The 20174-nt window shown below is 42.0% G+C and overlaps 1 protein-coding gene across 1 annotated transcript in view; it reads right to left on the bottom strand.

Annotated features, from left to right (window-relative positions):
• Positions 1-20174, bottom strand: part of BAZ1B (bromodomain adjacent to zinc finger domain 1B) — a 108520-nt gene that overhangs the window by 20816 nt on the left and 67530 nt on the right. The window contains exons 7-13 of the mRNA XM_073616583.1: positions 15804-17469; positions 15311-15449; positions 6253-6377; positions 5128-5239; positions 4825-4923; positions 1112-1289; positions 849-1034 (exon numbers count right to left, since the gene is read on the bottom strand). Of these exons, the coding sequence (XP_073472684.1) occupies positions 849-1034; positions 1112-1289; positions 4825-4923; positions 5128-5239; positions 6253-6377; positions 15311-15449; positions 15804-17469 (2505 nt within the window). The remainder of the gene's footprint in view (positions 1-848; positions 1035-1111; positions 1290-4824; positions 4924-5127; positions 5240-6252; positions 6378-15310; positions 15450-15803; positions 17470-20174) is intronic.

Here is a 20174-nt window from a genome sequence, read left to right as displayed (position 1 = left end):
GGAGGTGGCAATATCCGGTTATGGGGCTGTTTCTCTGCGGCAGGGACTAGAGCACTTGTCATGATAGAAGAAAAATGGATGGTGTAAAATAAATTGAGGAAAATCTGCTGCCCTCTGCCAGAAAGTTGTCAGTGGGAAGAAGGTTTACCTTCCAGGATGAAAATGACCCAAAGCAAAACTTACCACACAGTGGTTGGAGAAAAAGGTGACTATCCTTTGCATGGCCTAGTCAGAGCCCAGACTTTAACCCCATTGCAAAGTTTGGAATGACTTGAAGACTCTAGTCCACAGTCACCATCAAATTTAACTGAACTTCAGCAGTTCTGCAAAGAAGAGTGGGCAAATATTGCAAAGTCTAGATGTGCAAAATTAGTAGACAAAGGAGAAAAAAAGTTTAACCCTGCGCTTACCCAACAAAACAGCAGCTCACACAACAAATAAGGATTTTGTCAAAAATAAATTAGTAGAGACATATCCCACCAGACAAGCACGGTAATTAAAGCAAAAAGGTGGTTCAACAAAATCCTGACGGGGGGGGATGATGGGGGGATTTTTCTCAACTGAGTGATCTAGTGTGAATTTTATAAACAAAATTTAACATGGTGTTGTAGCTTTCACTTGGGTGTGTCATAACTTGCTTTGAGTATATACAGGTGGATACAACAAAAACCTGTGTCTTCATTTCAGGCTGCAAAGAAAAAAATGTTATTTTAAAAAGGGGAGCAATTCTATAACCCACTGAATATTGCGAAAGTGATGAAGCATGGATAGGAAGACCACACCAGAGCATGAACCTTTTAAATCAAGACTGCTTTAACAAGTACTTCCTAAATCAAAGGCCAGCATACCTTGGCTTCTTCTGCCATCTTCTTCTCCTCATCCTGCTCCTCGGCTTTGGCGGCTGCCTCCTCTGATTGAGGTTTACGCTTTTTCTGCTTTGGAGCCATAAAACCTTGCAGGAACTTCTTAATGACAGCAGCTTGGAGAAATACAATACACTCGCCAAAATCTTTTAGATTCTCCAAGGAACGAACCTGTCAAAATTCTAAAAGTTAAAAATCTGCAACAATGGTGACGTGTCCATTTAAAGACAATACCATTCCAGTCTTACCCTGGCTTCAAATTCTGTTGCATCATCCAGATAACCCAAGCCTCCCTTCTGCAGTCGCATGGCAACCTCAACAATATCACTCCTCAAAAAATTGAGCAACTCCTGGTGTCCATCACATGTCTTTAGACCCAGGTTCTGCTTGCGAGCGAGGTGGATGGAATGTAAGATGTCTTGATATCTGCATGCAAAAGCCAGTTTAACGCAATCAGTACACAATGAGTAAATACATTTAGCCGTACGTAATAGAAACATACCAAGCTTGTTCTAGTGACGCAGTTAAGGAAGAACTGTAGTGAACACACGAGCTTCCATAGCGGAATGCTAGTGCCTAGCAGTCTATTTCAGTTCTTCCAGATCTTCCCATTTGGTCCAGGTCAGCGACAGAGTAAAGTAGAACTACTGATCTGCATACTATTTCCAGGTCAGCAACTGAGAAAGTACTATAGGCATTACAGAAGTGTGGCAGAAAGCAGTATTTCCAAAAGGAAGGCTCAGCATCGGCAATCAAAAGCGAGACACTCCGATTCAAAGCGGTGCCAAAGGATCAGCTTCCTAGCTAAAATCTGCATAAATTTAACCAGCAACAAGTTCTGTGGCTCCATGGGCACACAAGAGGAATATATGCTTGGTAATATTGTTTATATTAAAAAGTCATCTGGGAAAAAAAAAAAAAAAAAAAAAAAAAATTTAACCACTTAATGCCCAGTTCATTTTTTGAGATTCAGCACAGGGCTACTCTAACTAGTAACTGCTCGGTCATGCAACACTGTACACAAATGAAATTTATATAATTTTCTTCACACAGAGCTCTTTTGGTGGTCTCTCTCTCTATATATCTATATATATCTATATCTGTTACACATACATGAAAAAAAGTCCAAAAATTGTGAATTTTTGGTTTGTGTGAAAGTTTTAAATTCTACAAACTATAGTATACACACACACACACACACACACACACACACTGGAACATATGTAGCTCCGGCTTTCTGCCTGCCTATCACATTTGAGAAGCCAACATGACAGGACAGTATAAACACCCCCCAAATGACCCCCTTTTGTAAAGTGGGCACCCCAACCAATTTTCCCAAGAGGCATATTGAGTCCATGGAAAAGGGTTTTTTTTTTTTTTTTTTACACATTCTGCTACTTCTCCCGAGTATGGGGATACCACATATGAGATTTCTTGGCAGCCTAGCCATGTACAGGGGCTCAAAATCGAATAAGCACCTTCAGGCTTTCAAGGGGCGTTAACTTCGCATTGGATTTCCTGACTACCCACCACATTTTCAGAGGCCCTAAAATGCCAGGATACTATAAAAAAACAAAACCCCAAATTAGCCCTTTTGGGAAGAGACCCCAAGGTATTTGCCAAGAGGCATGTTGAGTCTTGAAGAAAAAAAAAAAAAAAAAAAAAAAAAGTATGCCCAACATTAGAAGCTTTCGCCACACATCCAGCAACTTCTATTGGGCAAACATGTTCTCATTTTCATTCAACATTGATGTGGATGAAGAAATCTATGTTGTAAAAAAAAAAAGCATATGTCAAGCATTGGAGCCACCGCCCCCATTAACCTATGCTTTTAATGTTGGGCACACACTTAATGAATCAATTTTTTTTAACTACTGATGAGAAATCTACCCCTGCAGGCACTGATGTATCCTGAGAGCAGCACCCAATCAAGGGCTTAACTGGTCAACCTAACAAGTGTATGTGTGCGGCTTTTCCTCACAAATCTGGCTGTTTCTCCCCGATTTCAACTCTGAACGGTGAGTGAAACCAGGGAGGACAACCAGACAGATCTGGCTTGTGCGTTTACTAACACATATATGCTGCGATTGAACACAGCAATTTTGGCTGCGAGCCTGCTGACAAACTGGTGCAGTGCCTGTAAACCCAAAGTTCAGTGTGACATACGGGTAAGTCGCTGAGCCTGGGGGAGCCGTCAAACGGTAGTAAATGTACTGTTGGCGGACAGAAAGAAGTTAAAGGCCCACGTACATTTTTACACTATTGCATTAAAACTGCCTTTTTTTTTTTTAATCAGCTGACAACACACCACAACTGAGCCATGTCAGACATGCACCATATTTTCTGACGCAGTACAACGTAGTATGCTACTGAGTGTTGTGTACTCTGCAGGGCATAAACGGGGTGCAAACAACAATTTTACTGCATTTTGGGCCCTTTATATTCTGAAATAAGGGAATGTTTACCTTTGTACACACAGATTAAACCTCCTCCCGCCGGCCAGGCTCTCATTCTGGGTGGACATCATATGACGGCCTCCCAGAACGACCGCTCTCGCTCGTCCCCCGGAGCCGCGCCATGTTGCTAGGACACAGCACAACCGCAATCTGTGTAAAGAGACACGGCTCTTTAACCATGCGATCGGCTGTGTCGTAAACACGGAGATGCCAGTAATTGGCGCTCCTCGACTCACACTGACAGTGTGAGGAGAGGAGAGCCAATCAGCAGCATCTTCTCACAGAGGACAGCTAGGGATGTAATCAGGGAACTGATCATCAGTTCCCTGATTACAATTAATTGCCACCAGTGCCAGCAATCAGTGGCACCCACCCGTGCCACCCACCCGTGCCACCCACCAGTGCCACCCACCAGTGCCTGTAAGTGCAGCATATTCGTGCCACCTCATCAGTGCAGCCTCATCAGCACCCATCAGTGGAGAAAAATAACTTTTTTTTACAAAAATTTACAGAAACCAAGAAAATTTTTCCTCAATTTTTTTTTTTTTTAAAGGATCCAGGAGTGATTAAATACCACCAAAAGAAAGCTCTATTTGTGTGAAGAAAATGATAAATTTCACGTTATAGTGTAGCACGACCGCGCAACTGTCATTCAAAGTGTGACAGCGCTGAAACCTGAAAAATGGCCTGGGCAGGAAGGGGGTGTAAGTGCCCTGTATTGAGGTGGTAAAAGCAGAACATAACTTTATAAAAATATAGTTCTTTAGCAAAGAACATACATTCCACATTAACCATTATGCTACCAATTAGTCTATACTGCAAATTGCCTTTAGCACTGTTTGTTTCTTCTTGCTGGAGGCTGCCAATTTGCTGAAGCCCACAGCCCCTGAACAGCAGTAAATCTTTAGGCTGTCAGCAGATCGGCCACTACAATTTCAGTACAGTGCCAAAAAAGAGCAACTACGTGTGTGCAGAGCAGGGTGAGACAGATTTTAAACATTATAGGCACATAAATTACACATTTTTGCAGGGGGGGGGGAATAAAATAAAAAGGGGGGGGGGGGGGAGAGACGGGACGACTTTATTTTTTCTTTACATGTAGGTGCAATGCCTGCATCCTGCAGACTTAGTATACTGCTTGCCTGTACATATGATATGGGCAGTAACTAAATGGAAGGAGGAATCAATGGACTACTAGAGCGGTCAGCAGCACCCTCGCAGTTCTTTGAGAATGTCAAGTACTTGTTATGCATTTACAGTACTCTAAATTAATGACAGTTGTGTTGGCGGAGCCCTGCACAGGCGCCCATTTTTAAAATTTGACAGTGGGTGTGGGGAGAAGATCCCACTGTCACAGGGGGAGTGGGAAAAGAGGCAGGAGCTGGAACATGTAGCATGTTACAAAGGTGGACTTCTCCTTTAAAGGGATCCTTGACCATCCAGCTAGCACTCATGGGTTTTGTTTTATATTAAAATGGCAGCACACAAAGCATTTGATACCAAACCTTTTCTGTAGTCTCTCCTTTAGTTGGTTCTCCCTAAAGCCCTGAGGATGTAGAGAGTCCAGAAGCTCATCCAACTCCTTTTGTGCATCACATATGAACCTACATGAATCAAGAACATTTAAAGCTTATTAAATCAGATATAAGGCAGAGTTCACATGTGCATTGGATACAGAAGAGCGTCTAACACCCTTGTAGTTTGGGCCGCAAAAGACTCTTGGAGAAGTAAACTAGTAGCCATAGCAAGTAGATGGTATATTATAGAACCTAACACTGAAGTTCATAGAAGGGAGGAATAAGACGCACCACAGATTCTGCCCTTGTTTAGGCACTGTGCTCTCCACCACTTTCTCCTCTTTCTGTATGGAATCCTCTGGGCCACCAACACTGCTGTCTGCATCTTCACTCTCTAGGTTACCTATACAGGAAAAAAAACAAACTAGGGATGATAAAAATTGCTGTGGATATACATACCTCGGATACACAATACTAAAAAGTTTAAAATTAATAAAAAATAAATACTGCAGTGCTGTAAAACATGGAGATCTGAACATGATCATATTAGGCTATATTCACACAGGTTTTTTTGCCATGTTATGAATGGCAGCACCAGGGATCTCATAACTCCCATTTCTGTTTTTGACAGGTGTGAGTGGCTAGCCGTGGCTGTGTACACTTTGACAGGTTGTCGGTAGCCACAGCTACTCATAGCTGTTCGCAGAGTCAGCGATTGCATTCAGTAGCGAGCACTATAGGTACACAAAGTGTGTCCAGCAGCAATCACAGAGCAGCTAGCGCTCACACCTGTCAAAAACAGCAGCAGGAACCAGATTCCTACTGCCGCCGTTTGCAGTGCGACAAAACACTCATGTTATGTAGCCTTACAGTCCTGGCCAGAACATACACCACTTTTGTTAATTGCTGATAAAAGCCAAGTGATATCAGATTTTGAGAGAAAATCATGTGGAGGCTGCATATGACGGGCACTGGCAGGCTGCATTGATCTCTTGTATGTCTGCAGTCTCTGACCATCTCCTGCATCATGTCTGCTAGAGCTGCATCAAATGGAAATGTTGCTAATACTATTAGCAATGCGTTTAAGTTTAAGATTGCAGACATGATACAAGAGATGGTTAGAGACTGCAGACTGGATTTTTCTTGACCTTTCTTGCACTAAGGTGCCAATACTGGCAAACAAAAAATTCATATCAATTTAAATTGACGATATTAAAAAGTTGAATACAATTATATATATAAAAAAATTTAAATATTTATAAAAAAATTTCGGCCTAGTGTAGCTTTCATTTTCAGCACCAAAATTTCCATTTGAGAGAGAGATCGAGATATATACACACACACACACACACACACACACACACACACACAGTAGCATCTTGACTGTGGCAGCAATATACAAGAGAAATTGCTTACCCTCATCAGGTTCTTCTTCATCCTCCTCTTCTTCCTTAGGAAGGCTGAAGCTGTAATTTATACTGTCATGTACCCAGCCCTTCTCAATGAACAGTCCAGGAACACCATCAGAGAACAGCCAATACCTATTATTAACAAGCAAAAAAAGTTAAAATCAAACCGTAGAATTTATACAAAAGCTTAGGACCCTAGATTTACAAGGTAACATGACAATTTTTTTTGGATTGCATAAACAGAACACAAGAGCAAAAAAGGGTGGGCACATATACCAGGAAAAAAAAAAAAAAAAAAAAAACACCCAAAGTTACATACCTGTAAAATCCTTTTCTTGAAGTACAGGATGTAGAACTTTTTTTCTTTTGATAGTGCAGAGGGTTACATTTTTTTCGCCATATGTGTCCTACTGCACAGATTTCCCTTTACTTCCTGTCCCATAGCCATACAGGAAGTGAAAGGAAAACTCTGCAAATTAAGGAATTACCTTGGGAATTCCCACATCACCAGAAGTAGTGTCCCCTGTGGAAGATTTTGCCTTTACTTTTCTGGGGACAACCCCTTCAGGTTCAATAATTGATTATCAGGACAAAAAAAAAAAAAAAAAAAAAAAAAAGAAGAAGGTTCTAGTCCCTCTCCCTTCTATTTTTTTTGGATAGACTGTTTAGTGCTACACCATCAGATGATTACAGACCGCCTGTCCGTTTTCATCCGATGCGCCAGGCGGATGGAAGATAGGACATCCATCCATCTGGATTTTGCGGAGTGGATCGGGGCGGACATCAGACTCTCCATAGAGCGACCATTCAGATCATATATAGTGGTGTTCCGCGCTTAGGACAGGCTTGTGACTGAACTGCAGCCCCCCAGATAGAGAAAGCACCAAAAGGTGCGATCCAATAATTATAAAATCTGTAGAAATAGGGGATTGGCGCTGTTCACTGGTGAAAAATAAATAAACTAAAAACGGACTCCTAACACAAGGGAAGCATTACACCCCAATTCTAGGTGGGTGAAAAGTGTAACACAGTGTAAAATAATATTTAAAAATAAATATACGTGCTGAAAATAGTCACAAAAATGTGCAGACTGCCCAAAGTGAAATACTAAAAATACTACATGAAATAAAATAGAACTCCAAACAATAATAAAAGTGAATGATCAGGTGTATATAAAATTGTTTTTTTCAAAAACCACAAAAAATATTCATTGAAAAGGTATAAGTGAGTTATACCTAGGAGAAAGGACAAACAGTGTTGCCCACTATAAATTAGTGTATATACTGATGAAGCTGAATGGTGTTAGATGAAAAAAAAAATTTTTATGTATGAGCTGAAAAAAAGAAGAACTACTGACATGTAGTGTGCATAACAATATTAGTGCACAAAGAAAATCAAAAAAGTGAAAGACAAAAATAAAAGAAAAATATAAAAGTCCAAACAACCAAAAAGAAATTAAAAAAAAAAAAAAAATACCAAAAAATGCCGTGAATGTTAAATCTATCGTTCAGTGTAAATAAACAGTTCTTATGCAACAAGCTAGTGCATCTTCAAAGGTTGCAGGCAAGTCCGTCCCAATGAATGTATACTGTCCTGTGTGGAGTCCCCTCTAGTGCCCCCACTCACCGGAGCGCCCAACCCCTGCAGGGGTAATGAGCATGTAGATGTGAATCTGATGATCCAAGCGGTCGGTGTCCTCATCACCACCTATTTTCCACCTGTGTCACCAGATAGCTTTCAAAAGGCATCCATCCGGACCAATTACCATGTGCAGGGAGAAGAGAAGAGCCTCATAGTGCGATTCCAAATATAAATTTATTAAGCTCAAGCTTACAACAAACAAAAGAAATGAATAAAATAAAAAGCTAAAATCAAACAGCACTCTGCCGGCTGGCTCCACGTGAGAAGCCGCAGACAGTGTAGTGTAAGCGGCGTGCGTTCCACAGCCGTCTGCCGAAACCGGAAGTGCAGGACAAAAACAGAAGGAAAAAAGGACGTATGCGTACCAAGAGGCCACGCCTTACGCGTTTTGTCATCAAGACGTCATCTGAGGCGCGGCCATCTTGGTACACCATACGTCTATATATACTGCACGGAGGCACCACGGAAGCCAATCGGAAAGGAGGTGTATGACAAACACATCCGCCCTGCTGATGAAAAAAATGGGAGGATCGATGTAGTGTGAAGGGGGAGGATATGCTGTCAGACACCCCCTAGTGGAAGTTTAAATAATATTAGATTCCAGGTAAAATGAGAAAGAGCGCCTCCGTGTGTACCAATAACATAATGCATACTATAACGAAATATATATATATATATATATATATATATATATATATATATATATATATATATATATATATATATATATATATATATATATATATATATATATATATATATATATATATATATATATATATATATATATATATATATATTACAGAAATGCTAAAAGCCATTGTAGCAGAGAGGAATATACAAAAAAAAAAAAAAAAAGGGAAGGCCATATCAATGCGGACAATGTAATGTCATATACATTAGATCATTTATAATAAAGATATAATATCAAGACTAGCCTAATAATAAAATACACACTAATATATATATATATATATATTATATATTCATGAAAAAATGTATAAAAAATTATTATAAATATCCTTAGTTACGTGGTATGTTAGACAATACATAGATGTAAAATTGGGTAAAATATAAAAAGTAAAAGTTAAAAAAATGAATGAACATGTGAGATAAAAATCCAAAAAATGGCTAAAGAACGTAAGATAAAAATACGGAATGAATATGGCCGAGAGCAATTATAATATTTCAAGTGTGAGGCCTAAGACGTGCCATGTAGAAAGTGTGCATCCAGGCTCCGGATACTAGGGGGTGAACCCTTAGATAAAAGTCTGGGATCATGGGAGCAGCAACATTACTATCCACATCTAAAAAAACGCTATGTGTGAGCAAAGAAGAGCTACTATAGCTTAAGGGAATCAATAGGATACACCATAGAGTAAAAATTAGATGGGATAAGATGAAAGGATAAAGTTGGGGGAGGGGGAACATAGGTGCCCAAAGTACACTGGCTTTCTCATGTAACATCTATTATGCGGGGGGGGGAGTAAGAAGGTATTGATATCCCAAAACGAAACCAGTTGGATATACCGCCTGGACAGTCTGGTCCCTAGAGGACTTAATGTGGACATCGATCTTAACTGTTTATCTAATTTTTAATATCTACATGCACGTGGGGACTTGACCTTATCCCTTCTGTTTATGGCACACAGTATGACATGTATACAATCATATAGGGTTCATGACTATTCTCCCCTTCTGGTTTTCTGCACCCTTGTATTACAGCATAATAGATGTTACGTGAGAAAGCCAGTGTACTTTGGGCACCTATGTTCCCCCCTCCCCCAACTTTATCCTTTCATCTTATCCCATCTAATTTTTACTCTATGGTGTATCCTATTGATTCCCTTAAGCTATAGTAGCTCTTCTTTGCTCACACATAGCGTTTTTTAGATGTGGATAGTAATGTTGCTGCTCCCATGATCCCAGACTTTGATCTAAGGGTTCACCCCCTAGTATCCGGAGCCTGGATGCACACTTTCTACATGGCACTTGAAATATTATAATTGCTCTCGGCCATATTCATTCCGTATTTTTATCTTACATTCTTTATCCATTTTTTGGATTTTTATCTCACATGTTCATTCATTTTTTAACTTTTACTTTTTATATTTTACCCAATTTTACATCTATGTATTGTCTAACATACCACGTAACTAAGGATATTTATAATATTTTTTTATACATTTTTTCATGAAAATATATATAGATATATATATATATATAGAGATATATATATATATATATATATATATATATATATATATATATATATATATATATATATATATATATATATATATATATATATATATATATATATATATATCTCTATCTATATATATCTATATCTCTATATCTATCTATTATTAGGCTAGTCTTGATATTATATCTTTATTATAAATGATCTAATGTATGACATTACATTGTCAGCATTGATATGGCCTTCCCTTTTTTTTTGTATATTCCTCTCTGCTACAATGGCTTTTAGCATTTCTGTATTATATATTATATATATATATATATATTTCGTTATAGTATGCATTATGTTATTGGTACACACGGAGGCGCTCTCTCTCATTTTACCTGGAATCTAATATTAATTATTTAAACTTCCACTAGGGGATGTCTGACAGCATATCCTCCCCCTTCACACTACATCAATCCTCCCATTTTTTCATCAGCAGGGCGGATGTGTTCGTCATACACCGCCTTTCCGATTGGCTTCCGTGGCGCCTCCGTGCAGTATTTATAGACGTATGGTGTACCAAGATGGCCGTGCCTCAGATGACGTCTTGATGACGAAACGCGTAAGCCGTGGCCTCTTGGTACACATACGTCCTTTTTTCCTTCTGTTTTTGTCCTGCACTTCCGGTTTCGGCAGACGGCTGTGGAACGCACGCCGCTTACACTACACTGTCTGCGGCTTCTCACGTGGAGCCAGCCGGCAGAGTGCCGTTTGATTTTAGCTTTTTAGTTTTTTATTCATTTCTTTTGTTTGCTGTAAGCTTAATAAATTTATATTTGGAATCACACTATGAGGCTCTTCTCTTCTCCCTGCACATGGTAATTGGTCAGGATGGATGCCTTTTGAAAGCGATCTGGTGACACAGGTGGAAAATAGGTGGCGAGGAGGACACCGACCGCTTGGATCATCGGATTCACATCTACATGCTCATTACCCCTGAGGGGTTGGGCGCTCCGGTGAGTGGGGGCACTAGAGGGGACTCCACACAGGACAGTATACATTCATTGGGACGGACTTACCTGCAACCTTTGAAGATGCACTAGCTTGTTGCATAAGAACTGTTTATTTACACTGAACGATAGATTTAACATTCACGGCATTTTTCGGTATTTTTAAAAAATTTTTTTCTTTTTGGTTGTTTGGACTTTTATATTTTTCTTTTATTTTTGTCTTTCACTTTTTTGATTTTCTTTGTGCACTAATATTGTTATGCACACTACATGTCAGTAGTTCTTTTTTTCAGCTCATACATAAAAAATTTTTTTTTCATCTAACACCATTCAGCTTCACCAGTATATACACTAATTTATAGTGGGCAACACTGTGTTTGTCCTTTCTCCTAGGTATAACTCACTTATACCTTTCAATGAATATTTTTTGTGGTTTTTGAAAAAAAATTTTTTATATACACCTGATTGATCATTCACTTTTATTATTGTTTGGAGTTCTATTTTATTTCATGTATTATTTTTAGTATTTCACTTTGGGCAGTCTGCACATTTTTGTGACTATTTTCAGCACGTATATTTATTTTTAAATATTATTTTACACTGTGTTACACTTTTCACCCACCTAGAATTGGGGTGTAATGCTTCCCTTGTGTTAGGAGTCAGTTTTTAGTTTATTTTTCACCAGTGAACAGCGCCAATCCCCTATTTCTTCAGACCGTTCAGATCAGCCTGAAAAAACTGACAGGCAGATCTGAACGGTCCGCATGTGTGAAAGGGGCCCAAGACAAACCAACAGATCTGGTAGAATCAGCCTTATTTGGGCAAGAAGGCTCCCTACTCTTGAGAGAATAGGCTCATGAAATGATCTGATGAATCGACCTGGCAAACATGGAAGCCGATTAATCCTTTTTAGCTCCCGCTGGCAAGATGAAGAACAAGTCCAACTACCTGAAAGAGGTGGTGCCCACAATGGAGACCCACACAGCTCGCAACATGACCAGTGAAGAGCCCTCCTCCTTCGGAAATTTTTTTTTTTTTTTTTTTAAATCAGAAGAAATGTTTGAGATAACAACACAATACACTTGTAAACAGCATAGTTAGAATACATAGTACTTGATTAGACATCGTTACAACTTCGTTTAGCATTGGAGAAAGATAGGGTACACCACACAGGTGAGAGTATTTGTAAACTCGTTCTGCAACAAACGTCAGGCAGCCTATATGGCATTTAACAACCGAGTGCAGATAACTCAAACCACCCTATCATCCAAGATCTCCTATAGGTAAATAGGCAGGAAGGCAGGGGGGTGGGAAACGAAGGGGGTTGGGGGGGCTTGGGGGCATGGCAACCCAGCAGGATCATGGGGCCGGATAGGGAACCCAGAAGTGGGGGTTGGAGGAAGAGAAGGTAGAGAGGAAGGAGCTGCCTGCACTTCAGACATGTGTCCCGTCCCCCCCCCCCCGGTAGTTAATGGATAGCCTGTGGGGAGTATAGTACACCAGACCCAAGAACTTGAGTTGTACAAAGCAATCCCTGGAAGATACAAGTGGGATGCATTGTTGCAACCCCTCAGTCCAATCCTCCATCAAGGCAGGGACATCCCGCTGCACCACATTAAACAGTCTAAGCATTTAGAGGTTTCTCTGCAGCTGAGTCTGAGATAAAATGGAGGACAGCTTCCGATCAATATCTTTAGTCGTGAGGCGGGATTCGACAGAGTGGGCCGCAAGAACTACCCCATCAGGGAATTGTGCCTGGGCAGCATGTCTGAGCTGCAAGTACCTGAAGAACATCCATGGAGGAAATTTAAATGTACGTTTCACCTCAACAAAATGTGAGAGGACGTCCCTCAGGTAAAGTATTGTGCAGCATCCGAATCTCGTATCTAGCCCAGATCTGTGGAGCCGGAACAGATTGGAAATGCGGTAAAGTGGGGTTGCCCCACAACGTGGAATGCAGAGACAGTGCTAGTGTCTTGTAGATGCAGGATAACATGTTTCCAGACTGCAATTGTCACCTTCATGGGGGTACTGACCTGGGGGCTATATCTCGGACCGCTGTATACTAGATTGCCAAGTTCTGAGTAAGATCCTAGGAGCGCCACTTCCAAATTAACTGCCGGATTGGATGCATCTTGGGCAAACCACCTTACAGTAATCAACAACACTGCCCAATAATATTTCTTAAAGTTAAGCAGAGATAGTCCACCCTCCGCACCAAGGAAAGCTGCAGTTCTAGGGGTCGAGCCCGCCCAAAAAGGAAGTGATGGCCTGATTTAACTTAAAAAAAAATGCAGTAGGGATAAGGACCGGGGTGTGACGGAAGGCATAAAGGAATTTTGGAAGAAAGGACATTTAAATTCACTCTCTCTACTGGGGTGAGTTGCAAGGCTTTCCACACCGAACAGCACCACAGAAATTGTAGGATAGAATATAGATTATCTGTTAAGTAACATTTTGGGTCTTTCTGGATATAAATGCCTAGGTACTTAAATTGTGACACCCATTTAAGGGGGACCTGTAAATTAGCCGGGGGAGTCCTATCAGATAGGGAGAACAGGAGCGATTTGTCCCAAATCACCCTGACACTAGAGGAGCCACAGCGGTCAATGATAGCTAAAGCCGCCAACGACTGTTGGGCATTTCAGAGATATAGGAGCGTGTCGTCGGCGTATAAGGATACCTTTTCGCCTAGTGGGGGAAAGGAAATACCCTGCACCTCCCCCGTGGTTCCCAGAAGCACTGCCAAAGGCTCAATAGTCAATGCGAAGGGGGGGGGGGGGGGGGTGGGGCGCAACCATAACCTGGTGCCTCGGTGGAAGGGAAAGGGGGCCAACAATACACCATTGGTACGGACTCTGGCAGACAAGGCCGAAGAGAGTAGACGTAGCCAAGAGATGAAGTTGGGCCCCAACCCAAATTTGTGTAGAATGAGCCATAAATATATCCCACTCCGAGTCAAAGGCTTTCTCGGCATCCAAAGAAGCCACAACCTCAGTGTCCCCGCAAGCAAGCGAACCCGCAATAGCTGTATGAAGCCACCTCAGGTTGACGGCCGTGCCTTTACCTGGCATAAACCCGGTTTGGTCACCGTGGACCAGGGACAGGATGACTGAGGAGGGTCGCCAAGAATCTTCGCGTCCACATTGAGCAGTGAAATGAGTCTATATGAAAAGCAGAGTTCTGGATCTTTGTCAGGTTTAGGCACCACCACAGTAATAGCCCTAGACAGAGGGAGGCAGGGAGGAAAACGCAAAGGAGGCAGAAAGAACCTCTAAGTCTACTGGCCAGAATTTCCACATGGGCTTTATAAAATTCTGCAGGAAAGAGATCATCCCCCGGGGGCTTCCCTGACTGTAGGTAATTGATAGCACATTGAGCTCCTTTAGGGGGAGCGGAGCATCAAGCCCCCGGCGTGCCTCCTCAGAAAGCGACGGAAGGTGGATAGCATCCACAAAATCAGGTAAATTCAGTCTCTGAATATTCAACTCTAGAGTAGAGAGTCTCGTAAAAGGAGGCGAAGCGGCCATTGATATCTCTGGAATCTGACAACAGATTTCCAGTGGAGTCTAACATTGGCAATACTGGTCGTTGTCGACTGTTCTTTGGACAACCACGCCAGAAGGCGACTGGTCAGCTCACGCTCTTCAAAAACAAGCTACGACTGGTGTAGCAGCAACTTCTTAGCGGCCGCAACACGGAGCAGCATCACCTCTTGCGCAAGTCCCCGCGAGTGGTCTCATCTATCTGCAGCGTACTGGGATTCCAAAGCAGTGGGTCTCTGCTCAGCCAGGGTCAGGGCTGATCTAGCCTTCCTCCGGGTGTGGCTTATGGCCGACTGGTAATGGCCCCAAGCAAGGACCTTGCAGGCCTCCCAGCTGGAGGCCGGATCGGTGGCAGGCGGGTTAGCCTTCCAATACTCCAGCAGGGCCGACACTGCACCCGGAACAACTTGATTGTCCGAGACCCAGAACCAGGGAGAGGCGCCACAGGCAGTCAGTGGGGGCAGGACTCACATTAAGGCGTAGTAAGATGGGTGCATGGTCAGATATGCCTTTTGGCAGTATAGAAACTTTCTGTACCTTAGCTAATACAGGGCCGCTGGCACAAACAAGGTCAATGCGGGACATGGCCGCATGTATGGCATGGCATATAAAAAAAAAAAAAAAAAAAAAAAAAAAAAACACCCCGTTTTGAATAGCTTTGCACACAATCTTGCCAATTACCTGTTGTGATTTCGGTCTGTGCCAATGGGCGATCTTCTCAGCACTTGCTTTGCCTTTGCAATCCCTTCATGGAAAGCTTTCTCTGCAGAAGCTTTATGCTTGCGCAGTCTCTCCTCCTCTGCCTCTTTTTGGAATCTTTCTGTATTTGAAACGTGCAATAAAAAGATTAGTGATACAATATACAATTGCTGAAGCCCAGAACACCTGAGCAGCAGTAAATCTTAAGGCTGTCAGCAGATCAGCCTCAAGTGGCTGATTTTTGCACAGTGCCTAAAATTAGAGTAGAGTGAGACAGCATTACTGGATTTTAAACACTAAAGGGCATTTCTGTTTTATGTTTTACATAGCTATACCTGCAAAAGAGGCCAGCCTGAAGCGATTTAGCAGGACTTAATTTTCTGACTAATGTTCAACTTCAAGTGTGGATATTAATGAGGCAAACATTAAGACAATGCAGAAAACTGAATTTTATATACTGTAGCCAAATTCCTACCTTTCGTAAGTTTTTCATTCTCCTCCTTTTCCCTTTTGGCTTGTATAGCCTGCAGCCTCCTACTTTTCACAGCACTGATCATGTCCTCGGGTTCCTGCTCTGCTGGTGCTGGATCACTTTTGTTTCCTTTTTCAACTTTCTTAGAGGGTTGCTTGGGAACTACTCCTTCCTCTTTACCCTTGGCCTCCAGTTCCTTCCTTTTTTGTTTTGCTGCCCGCTTTTTATCATTTTCTTCTTTCAGCATGGCTAATCTCTCCTTCCAGAGCTCACCTGATGTGTGCTGCTTCTCATCCACATGGTCCTGTACCGAGTAAGTCATGAGGATGCGGTGACAAAGAGCAGTGAGGATGTGAAGCTTTTCCTCAGTCATCAATTCAAAAAACTCTGTTGTTTCCAATTTCTCCAGAAATTCATCTTCCACCTCGTCATCCTGGAAAACCGCAGAACCCTCGCTTTCATCATCCCCCTTCTCTGTACTGTCACTTTCTCCAGGGGCATCAGATTTTCTGAGGCACAAACGAACAAGCTCTGAAGCAGAATGCATTGTGAGTGGAATCTCTGACAGCTTCATCCCAAGCTCACCATAGTCCTCTGCAATCTCATCCTGTAAGAGGGTTTGTAGCAGCACAACAAGCACTCTGTTAAGGTAGAGAAAGCCACCCCTTTCAGCAGCAAGGGCTTCCATAAGAGAAACTGCAGTTACTGGGTACTGACCATCTGGAAGTAGCAAGTCAGAGTAACAACTTAGAAACTCTACAACCATTGCTACATCACCAAATAAAGCATTTGGTAGCCCTTCTGGAGTGTCTACCAACTTGAAAGTTGGCAAATTCTTGCCAGCCAAATCCTGGTCCTCGAATCTCTTTTGCTTCTCTAAACGTTCCTGCTTCTCTTTCTGCTTTCGTTCCCGAGCCTTTTCTTTAAGCCGTTCTCTTAATGCCTCCCTCTTCTTCCTCATGTGCTCCACCTTCTCTGCTTCAGTCATCATAGCCCAGCGCTTACGCTCCTCTAAATGCTCATAACGCTTCTGTACCAGGTCTTTCACTTCATCAGGCAGTCTACTGCGTTCATCATCAGTAAGAAGCCTTGCCACTTTAGAGATAAGAGCGGATAGAGGACTCTTACGGTCTTCACGATCCTTGTTCTCACGGTAGTAAGAAATCAAATGCAATGCAGCAGGAGGAAGCCTTTTATTTGGCTTGCTAGCTGATTTGGGAGTAGATGAGGCACTCTTAGGTCGAGATGCTTTAGAGGAAGCCTTAGCCATATCCAGCAATGTCATCTGCTTTAGTTTTGAATTTTTCAGAACCTTTTTAGGGGAGCGAACTTTACCGGACACTTTCTGTCCATTGATTACCGGAGTCTTTCCACTTTTCTTTTTTCCTGTTGAAGCACTCTTCTTGTTAGCATTAAGTTTAGAACTCATGAGTTTCATTAACTTTTGCAGATCCTCTGGTGAACATTTTCCTTCCAAGTCTTTCAGTTTCAAAGGTGAACCCTGCATCATTTTTTTGAGGTTTAGCTGGCTAAATACACTCGGGCTGAGGGGCGATTTCTTGCCTTTTTGAACAGATTTGTCACCATCAGTCTTGGTTTTTTTTGGTTTCTGATCAGGAGATCCTGCACTCTTCCTCTTTGTTGGTGGCGTTGGATTTGAAGTCATGTACTAAAAAAAAAAAAAAAATAAAAAATTTACCAGGTCTCACATAATAGCAAGATATTGGGGCATTTTATTGTACAATTTAGCAAGGCACTATATTGGGATTTATACATAAGCATGGTGTACAATCAACATGACCAAAAATGGTATGCAACAGTTCCCAACCTTACTGTTGAAACCAGAAGATGCCCTGCCATTCCTGATTTTACGGACGGGGAGTCATTCTGTCATGAAGAGTTAAAGTAAATTAGCCTGGTTTATGATCAGAAGGTGGTGGTGCAAATAAATGAAAAACCACCAAAGTCAGATTCTTAAAGTATTCGAGTGAAAAACACCAGGTACCCGACAAAATGTCCCATCTTGCTGAGAAAAGCATGTAAAAACAACAACAAAAAACGACCCCAAAAGGTGTATAGCTATCTAACCACTTCAGCCCCGGAAGAATTTACCCCCTTCCTGACCAGAGCACTTTTTGCGATTCGGCACTGCGTCGCTTCGACAATTGCGCAGTCGTGCAAAGTGGCTCCCAAACAAAATTGACGTCCCCCCCCCCCCCCCCCCACAAATAGAGCTTTCTTTTGGTGGTATTTGATCAACTCTGCGGTTTTTATTTTTTGCGCTATAAACAAAAAAATAGCGACAATTTTGAAAAAAAGGCATTTTTTAAAAACTTTTTGCTATAATATCCCCAAAAAATAATTAACACTTTTTTCCTCAGTTTAGGCCGATACGTATTCTTCTACATATTTTTGGTAAAAATCACAATAAGCATTTGATTGGTTTGCGCAAAAGTTAGTGTTTACAAAACAGGGGATAAGTTTTATGGCATTTTTATTTATTTTTTTTACTAATAATGGCGGCGATCAGCGATTTTTATTGTGACTGCGACATTATGGCGGACACAATCGGACATTTGACACATTTTTGGGACCATTGTCATTTATACAGCAATCAGTGCTATAAAAAAAATGCACTGATTCCTGTGTAAATGACACCGGCAGTGAAGGGGTTAACCACTAGGAGGCGGGGAGGGGTTAAGTCAGTACTAGGGAGTGATTTAACTGTAGGGGGATGGGCTAGCTGTGGCACGTCACTGATCTCTGCTCCCGATGACAGGGAGCAGAGATCAGCGAGACTGTCACTAGGCAGAACGGAGAGATGCTTGTTTACATCAGCATCTCCCCGTTCATCCTCTCCGTGAGGCGATCACGGGTATCCCCGCGGCGATCGAGTCCACGGGACCAGCCTCACGGAGCTACCAGGCCGGCGGCGCGCACGCAATGGTACGGCGGGGAATTCAAATGGGACTTACAGGTACGCCCATTTGCCCAGCCGTGCCATTCTGCCGACGTACATCGGCGTGCGCTGGTCGGGGAGTGGTTAACAAACAGCAATATTTCACTAGAAAATGCATTTCCTGGGGAAAATGCGTGGGAATGCTGAATTGCTAAAACGGCCCCCATCAAAACTGCCACCATATTCCTCTATTATAAATCAGTACATGGTGTGTCTGTCCCCTCCCCCGGGCTCTGTAATCAGAGCTGAGATGCTCCAGCCACCTCCCCCCTGTATAACAGAAGCTTTGGTAACCATGGCAACAAAAGCAACACAGTACACTCTGATTAATGGCTAAAATTTCCTGAAATGACCACTAAACAAAAAGCTTTTTCACAAAAACTGTAAAAGATATCAAACTGAAAAGATATAGCCAGATAGCTGAATATTTTGTGAACATTTTAAAGTTTGTTTGCCATCTGTAGGTGAAAGTATGAAGGAGCTGAAACTTTTGGGAGTGGAAGAAGATTTTAAGGATCTGAAGCATGCTCCCATTGACTTCAATGTTAAAAAGCTTAATATTTTAAAAAGTATAAATAGTAGAAAAAAAAGTTGAAAAAGTCCCATCAGCTGAAAGAGACGAACATTTTAATAGTTGAATGGTTTTAATAGCTGAAAGTATGCAGAAGTTACGCAGAGCCAAAAAACGTACGGAATAAAGAAATAAAAATAAATAAAAGCGAACAACAATAGTGGGACTGCTAAAGCATTCCCACTAATTACAAGTAATATTAAAGTCATTTCAGCCTGTTTTACTAGATACACATAAGTCATTCATACATAGCGTATGCACATCTACCTTAACCACTTGCCGACCGTCTCATGCAGCTATACTGCGGCAGAATGGCACGGGCAGGCAAAGTAACGTATGGGTACTTGCCTCCCGCGGTACTTGCCTCCCCAGTGCCCAAGGCGGTCAGCTTCTGTCCCCGAGCGATCCATGCCGAGGGGGAGGCCATCCATTCGTGGCAATCCCATCGCGATCGCTCCCAGCCAATGGCAATCTTCCTCTGCTGCTGTATAGTAAACAGCGGCAGAGGAAGTGATGTCATTGCTCCTCGGATCGGTATTTTCCGTTCCGGCGCCGAGGAGAGAAGGCATAGATGTGAGTGCACAACACACACATACAGTAAAACACACCAGGCACACTTTATACACCCCAACCACCCCCTGATCGCCCCCCCCGTCACAGTGACACCAAGCAGTTTTTTTTTTTCTGATTACTGCATTGGTGTCAGTTTGTGACAGTTAGCGTGGTAGGGCAGTTAGTGTCAGCCCCCTTTAGGTCTAGGATACCCCCCTAACCCCCACTAATAAAATTTTAACCCCTTGATCACCCCGTCACCAAGCCATCGCTTTTCTGATCGCTGTATTAG

The sequence above is a fragment of the Aquarana catesbeiana genome, linkage group LG02, assembly GCF_042186555.1.
Source record: "Aquarana catesbeiana isolate 2022-GZ linkage group LG02, ASM4218655v1, whole genome shotgun sequence".
Taxonomy (NCBI): domain Eukaryota; kingdom Metazoa; phylum Chordata; class Amphibia; order Anura; family Ranidae; genus Aquarana; species Aquarana catesbeiana.
Note: the sequence above shows the minus strand (reverse complement) of the source record. Positions and strands in the feature narration are given on the sequence as shown.